This window comes from Emys orbicularis, chromosome 6, assembly GCF_028017835.1.
Source record: "Emys orbicularis isolate rEmyOrb1 chromosome 6, rEmyOrb1.hap1, whole genome shotgun sequence".
NCBI lineage: Eukaryota > Metazoa > Chordata > Testudines > Emydidae > Emys > Emys orbicularis.
The window spans coordinates 101,482,434-101,489,718 of record NC_088688.1 but is presented as its reverse complement, the minus strand read 5'-3'; the positions used below and the strand labels follow the sequence as shown (position 1 = coordinate 101,489,718).

At 41.1% G+C, this 7,285-nt stretch overlaps 1 protein-coding gene across 1 annotated transcript in view; it reads right to left on the bottom strand.

Moving 5' to 3' along the window:
- Window positions 1-6,885, bottom strand: part of LOC135880559 (transducin-like enhancer protein 4) — a 118,764-nt gene extending 111,879 nt beyond the window's left edge. The window contains exons 1-4 of the mRNA XM_065406887.1: window positions 6,706-6,885; window positions 5,744-5,841; window positions 4,411-4,474; window positions 3,016-3,060 (exon numbers count right to left, since the gene is read on the bottom strand). Of these exons, the coding sequence (XP_065262959.1) occupies window positions 3,016-3,060; window positions 4,411-4,474; window positions 5,744-5,841; window positions 6,706-6,750 (252 nt within the window). The 5' untranslated portion in view covers window positions 6,751-6,885. The remainder of the gene's footprint in view (window positions 1-3,015; window positions 3,061-4,410; window positions 4,475-5,743; window positions 5,842-6,705) is intronic.
- Between the last annotated feature and the right edge of the window lie 400 nt (window positions 6,886-7,285).

Here is a 7,285-nt window from a genome sequence, read left to right as displayed (position 1 = left end):
GGTGGGAGAAAAAACTATCACTCCCCCCTCCCCATCACACATGCACCCACACTGTCACTGCTGTGTGTGTTTATCCTTCTATCAATTTGCTAAGTCAGAGTCATGACTCCATCACAGCCATCATTTTCTGTTCCAATGAAAGATTTCTCTAAAAATAAATACTCTGTGGCTGGGAGCAGCCAAGAAGAACAGAAGCTTTAACAGAAAAATACACAAAGGTTTCAAATATCAGGGCCACCAATTACTAGGGTACTTCCAAGGACTCCAGGGAGTCCTACTCTTGAACCCTCTGAGACGCAAATCTAATAAGTGAATAAGCCTAACCTGATCTTGAGAACTAGGCCCAATTACGCCGCAGGGCAACTTCACTGCATTATTGCCTGCTTTCCATTACAAGGGCATCCAGTGAGTACATCTGGAAAAGAAGCTAAGAGGAACCAAGGCTGTCTGCCTAGGAAAACAAATAAAGACAGATATGCCTCTGTGCTTAAGGGGGGGAAAAAAGAAAGAAAATATAATAAGTAGGTGGTTTGCAGGGCTGTCTGTATTTCATAATGTGATAAACTGCCCTCGGGATTTTTGATATGATTGAATTTAGAAAGCAAAAAAAAGGGGGGGGGGCGAGTAGAGGGGAATTGCTCAATTTCAACTATGTAGAATTTGAAGATTGGGGGAGGAGGAAAGGAAAATTTAAGGTGGAAGTCTGCAAGTACTTCACACACACTCTAGGAAAGACTATCGGGGATTACTATGAGAAACTGTGTCTTACTATTACAGTTATAGGGACAGACAGGAAATATTTTGTGGTTGCTACACCAGCAGGAGAAAAGAAGAGAAATGCTGTGACATTAGTTATAAGATTTCATGTTGGAGGACAAAAAAAAAAAAAAAAAAGCCAGCACAACGACAGAACAGGAGCCATGTAAGACACAGAGATAAGATTTCAGCGCGATAGCGAATAAGTTTCTTAGCTGTAATTCATTTGAGTCACCAGCATTTGATAAAGTATTAAAGTGTTTTGGGTGCAGCATTAACAGCCCAGATCCATAAAAGTATTTAGGCTCCTAGCTTTGTTTGGAGGAGCCTAAATACCTTTGTGAATCTGGGCCTATGTTACTAATCTGAATAAAAATGACAACAATGGAAAAATTTTATTTTAATTAAATTTAGTCCTTAGTAAGCCCCACATTAAATGTATAATTTCTTCAGAATACTGTGAAAGTTCCCAGCACCATAACAGTATCTAGTTTCTGAAATGGAATACACCTCTACCCCGATATAACGCGACCAGATATAACATGAATTCGGATATAACGCGGTAAAACAGCGCTCCGGGGGGGCAGGGCTGCACACTCTGGCAGATCAAAGCAAATTTGATATAACGTGGTAAGATTTTTTGGCTTCTGAGGACAGCGTTATATTGGGGTAGAGGTGTACTTAAAAAAAAATCCAATTTTTTGTTTTTAATTCTATGACTTTATTATTTATTACTGACTTTAGATCTTGGCAGGTTTTGCAAAATGTATATAGGTTTAAGTGCGCACACATTTAAATCCTTTGTATTTCTAGATACTTTGTTGATTTCTCAACAATGTTTGGCTGCAATGGTTATCTTGGAATGCCTGTGGCCAAGTGATTTTGGATTCCTAATTTATTTTTAAAAAATTTTACTCGAAACCACCTAGCTGTGCATTGAGGAGCAGATCCAAAATCTGAGGAAGTCAATGGGAGTCTTTCCACTGATTTAAATTAACTTTGGATAAGGCCCATATAAACTTATCACTGTTACCCTGGTCCTCCAGATGCCCCCTATTCCTTTCAAGTGTTTGTTACACTCACTTGTTTAGTCTTAAATTAAATTAGGTCCTGATCCTGCAGAATTACACATGTGCTTAACCTCACTTATATGACCAGTACCACCAAGTTTAACAGGACTACTCACATGTCTAATGTTATATACATGCACATGTCTTTGCAGGACTGGAACCTTGGACTGAGAACCCCTTGAGTCCAGGACTCTCTTTCTTTGTGTTTGTGATGTACAGTGCCTACTATGGTTTAGCCCTGATCATAACTGGTGCCTCGGGATGCTAATGTAAAACAAAAATAAACAGTATTTAACTACTTCACCAGTATCTGACAGCTTCCAACAAGATAAAGAAATCTAATTTCCACAACTCAAAATAAAGTTTAAAATCCCACACTTTGAACATTTTTAAATTGATTCCTTCTCCCATCCATTCAATTCTGTTGCAAGTGTTGCTGGATAATGTAAGCAAATTAATAATAGCAATTCATTTTAGAAAACTTCTGAGTAAACACCAAGCAAGCACTTTTCACTCTAGAAAATGGAAGTCAGATGTTGGTTTCATTCTCTTCCATACAGGGTTGGAGCCCAAACTTAAATGAATTAACAAAAAAAAAGTTTTGGGAACTAATGGACACAATTTCTGTATTAAGGTCCAATTAAGTAGTCTCAAGGGACCAGTACGTGGTTTTGCATCCATTTCTTGTGTCGACCCATTTTAATTTCCTCCCATTCCAGTTTCACTGTTTAAAGATAATTGTCCCTTTTCCATACACAGACTATACTGCCTTTTGCCTTGATACCTAATGTTCAGAATGTAAATTTGGCTCCAAAAAGTATAAATGTGCCTAAAAATCAAAGCTCAGAATTTAGATAGCTCTGATCCTACAAACCATACTCACAAATCCTTACACATGCACATAATCCCAGCTCACAAAAGTAGTCCCATTTACTACAATAAGACTACGTGAGTATGTGCAACAGAATCAGGCTTCTTATTCATGTGGAAATAATGCACGATTAGGTACAGACACAATAACCTCTCTAAGTTCTGGTACTGAACCCATCAGTGAGGTACCAGAGCGCCACAGTGCACAAAAAATATTCAGCCACTTAAACATGCAATTGAACAAAGTCACAGAACATAGATTCCTACTTAAAAATTAGACTGATGTAACTTTCTCATACAGAGTGAAATGTTTGCATACCTGTTTATGCATCTCTATATTCAACCCATAGGACATCTCGTAATACTAAGAAAAAAGGAAAGATTGATTCGGTTAGACCCTGTAATCATACAACTGCTTCCAATATTCAGTTTGAATGGCAGCTATAACAGCATATTATATATCTAAAACAAAACAAAAAAAAATTACCAGTATTTGCAACCTCCCAAAATTAGAATGGGAATTTCCCCAACATCTTATTTTTCCCTCTGCTTTTAGCTCTACATTGCTCCATGTCAAATTTATAGGGAATAGACACATAAAAAAAAAAAAAACCACTAGAAACACCTGACAATGAGAGTCAAAGATGAGAAATGGTGAAAAATATATGGAAAATGCTCTAAATTTTGTACCCTAGTACACATTAAAGATGCAAAAAAATGCCCAAAGTGCTAGAAACCAGACAGGCACATAAATCAGCAACATCGTGCAGCCTATTTATACAATATTTTAAATTAATAACACAAAATGCTAAAATGTAATAAATGGGTTGCAAACCAATAAAATAGCAAGGAAATTCAGAGTTAAAGCAGACATTCCATTTTTAATATCTCCTGTTGTGTCTCAGTATCGCGGGGAGCTCAGTTCAGCGTGTGATGTCAGTAACATATGTGCTCCAGTACGTAGGCACATCAGGCATGGGAAGGACAAAATGTGAGACTTAAGTAAATGCTTGTGCTTTTGGTAAATGTAGGTTTTTAAGGTTATTTACCCTTGTAAATATTTGTGTTATAGGCCAAGTACACATGGAAAACAACTATTCCCTCAGACGTACGAGAAAGCAGACAGAAACAGCTCCTTTGCTGTAGTCGTGATCCATCATGGAATTATGTATTTAGAGCCTTTTTTATATGCAAGTTATTTATCCATTCAGACTACAACTATGGGGGAAAATCTTTTTTTTTTTTCCCCAGCTCAGATCACTGACAGTATGAACAAACAGCTCACGAGCAATATTTTTTGAAAGACCTAAGGCTTCTGAAATTCTTGGTTCTGTCCCTTCATGAAAAATGAAAAAAAATAAATAAATAAATAAAAAGGATTGACCTAAAAATCACATTATGGACAAATGACAGGAGTGGGAAGTAACAAAACAAAAAAAGCAGCAAAAGGTATGCCTATTAATTCGGGTATGTCTTTAACAGACTAACAGGCTTCCTGTTAGTATTCCCATATACTTAAATACTGAAAGGCAAATTTGAAGGAGAAACGAATTTCTAAAAGCAGGTTATAAATCCCCTGAAAGTAAGGGTTTATAATGAAAACACTAGTGTAAACTCATCTATAGCAGTGATACTATCATAATCTATATGAATGTATTTCTGTTTTGGTACACAAAACCAAAACACATTTGAATTTGTTATGCAGCTTGCTTACCATAACGTAATGTCGCTGCATCTCTGTCTTCTCACTGGCCAGCTTCTCACATTCTAGCTTTAAACTGTTCAAGACATTTAAAAAACAAAAACAAAAAACATGAGTACTACATAATGCTAGTTTTACATCCTTTTGAACACACATTTACTTCCCTTTCCAGTCATCTTCTGCAAAATATAAATAAAAATTTAAGTTCGAGCTATTGTTTGTGGGTGGAGTCTTGTTAGTTTCCCCTTTCAACAACAAGTATTGTGCAAAATCTTCCTCTCATGAGCCAGATGTATATGGTATATAGCAAAAATGTATCTTATGCTGAAAAAAGAAGACTGGTTCATAGAAAATGCTTCTTATGAAGGTCAGTATCTAGAATATTAAAAATGTAAAAAAAAAAAAAAAAAAAAAAAAACACCTACAAACACATAATTTAGTTCCTTTGAGTTTATCATCTTTTTTTAGGGAATGATGTCTTTTCAAGGGAAAAGCGGTGTTTGTTTTTCTGTTGATGAAATTGTAAAGAAAATTTTGCACATCATTCCATTGACATTGTAGTAAACATCAAAACCATCTTTGGCTGTTTTGTTTTTAAAAGTGCACAAAACAATCTTGTGATAAGTCGTTCCTCACTTGAAGAATAAAATGCTCTTCTACCCTAAAAAGCTAATTGACTAGCCCACCAGCTATGCTTCCAGGTTATCAGCACTCAACATTTCAGGGGAAGGCATGAAGGAGCTGGGTCAAGAGAAGAGAATACCATAAGCAACCAAGTCACTTCTCTGGGCTTGACCAACAAACCCTCCCCCCCCCCCCCAAAAAAACCCACACCTATTTCCAATATTTGACATTTGATTCTTCCGGCCTCCTGCTTCAAAGTGTTGTCTTAGTCGCTTTATCCTCCCAACTGCAGACCTTTTATTTATGGTTGAGTGTCCAACCTGACAAGTCTCACTCACTTGGAGGGAGACTCCAACATTTTAGATTAATTCTCCGTCAGTTCTTAGGAGTCTCTGACAAAGTATTTTAACAACATATTCAATGAGACATTTGAAATCTCAGTCACAATATTTTGAAATCCCCCTCATTCAAATGGTCACAGCTCCAGACAGCCTCGGTACTACTCGAGAGGTGGAAATGTTGGCTTCCTGACACTGGTCTAGCAGGGCTGGGAACTGGTCTTTCCGCTTGGGAGGAGGCAAAAAAAACAAACAAACAAACAAACAACCCAACCCACAAGACACCAAAAGCAATCCACACACGTTCACGCCTTTGCAAACAAAACAAAAAAAGTGACAAGAGCTAAGCAAACACGAGGATCAGGGAAAGTAAACATCATTACCTGTGGTACTGAGCCTGTAAAAACTGAAACTCCTCCTTAATCCGATCGCAGGATTCGGAAATTGTGAATTTAAAGGGTTGAGCAGGCTGGTGCGGTGCCTAAAAATAATGATCATTATACAAGGTTTTAATTATGCCCCATCTAAGCCAGTCCCAGAGACGCACACACATGCCCAGCCCAGTGTGTTTAAGGGAGCTGGGTCACTCACACAGCAGTAAGGACGAAGGCTGTTATAACTCACCTACTTTACATACACACGCACACACCAGTGTTTCCTCTTTGAAACATAAAAGTCACTCAGCCTTTACGCACATACACAAGCCCGCTCCAGCCTTGTCCGCACCTTTGCCTCCCTCTATTAGAAGTCTGTAGTCATGTCTGTATCATCTGTCCCCATCCCCACCCACCAACCCTGTAATCAAACTGTCAGGCTCGTGGAGCGGGTGAGGGGTCTGTGACCCTACTGCTAAACTGGGGTGAATGTGAAGGGAGGGCGGAGGGAAAGAGAGATGAGGCAGAGGAGAGGAAGGGAGGAAATCACAGGTCCCTCCGCGGAGGCTGCTGGAAAAGGAATACACTTTGGGGATAATAAGAATCAGATTAAGAGCTGGCACCCCTCGCTCCCTCCTTCTTTCTTTAGTTTGCCTTTGACTCTTTAAAAGACTGGAGTGATCGCAACTACAAGCAGCAAAATCGTTACACCGGAGAGCCTGAAAAGCCAAAGACAACAATAAGAAAATGGCTACAACTCAATTGTTTCTCCCCCCCGCTCCCCCTTTTTTCGTTTGCTTTCTCCAAGCAGGAGGCAAGCGGACAGCGGGAGAAAGGCTGGTGTGGTGTATTGTGCTGATTGTTCCCAGTTGCAGCCCTCCCCCTCCCCTTTGGGGACCAAGGCTTAGGGGAGGGGGAACAAACCAAGAGCCACATACAAGTGTCACCCCCCCTGCCTTGTCTCTACTCACCGGGTGTCTGGTTTGAGGATACATCTTGCTCAGATCGCGAATCATCCAAACCGATTTAGTTGGTGCTTTTGGCCAGAGCAGCTTGGTTCATTGGTTTTAATCGCAACAATGCAAAGGAGGAGGAGGAAAGGGCTGCCCGGCGTTAGCGCTCTGAGGAGCGTCTCCGGCTGTCCCCGAACTCCCCCGCCCGCGGGACTCGCGTGAACACACAAGAGGAGGGACGCTCGGCGGCGGCGGCTCTGTCCCCGGCCGAAGGGAACCGCTGCCACATTCCACAGGGGCTGTCACTCGCGAGCGGGCATGGTCGCGGGTGGAACGGCGGCTCCGGCGGTCCCTGTCCCAGCGTTCTGACGAGCGGAAGAGCCCCGTGTCCTAGAGCTGCCTCACCCGCTACCCCAGGGTCCGGCAGGTCCCTCTTCCAATGTCTCAGCGCTCGGGGGCCGCCGCCTCCGCCAGCGCTCGGCAGGTCCCTCTCCTAGCGCCCCACCGTTCCAAGGGGGTTTCTCCTCCCCCGCGATCCGAGCCAGCCCCGTTAGACGGCGAGGAACGGAAGAAGACAAACTCCACTCGCCCCAGCTTC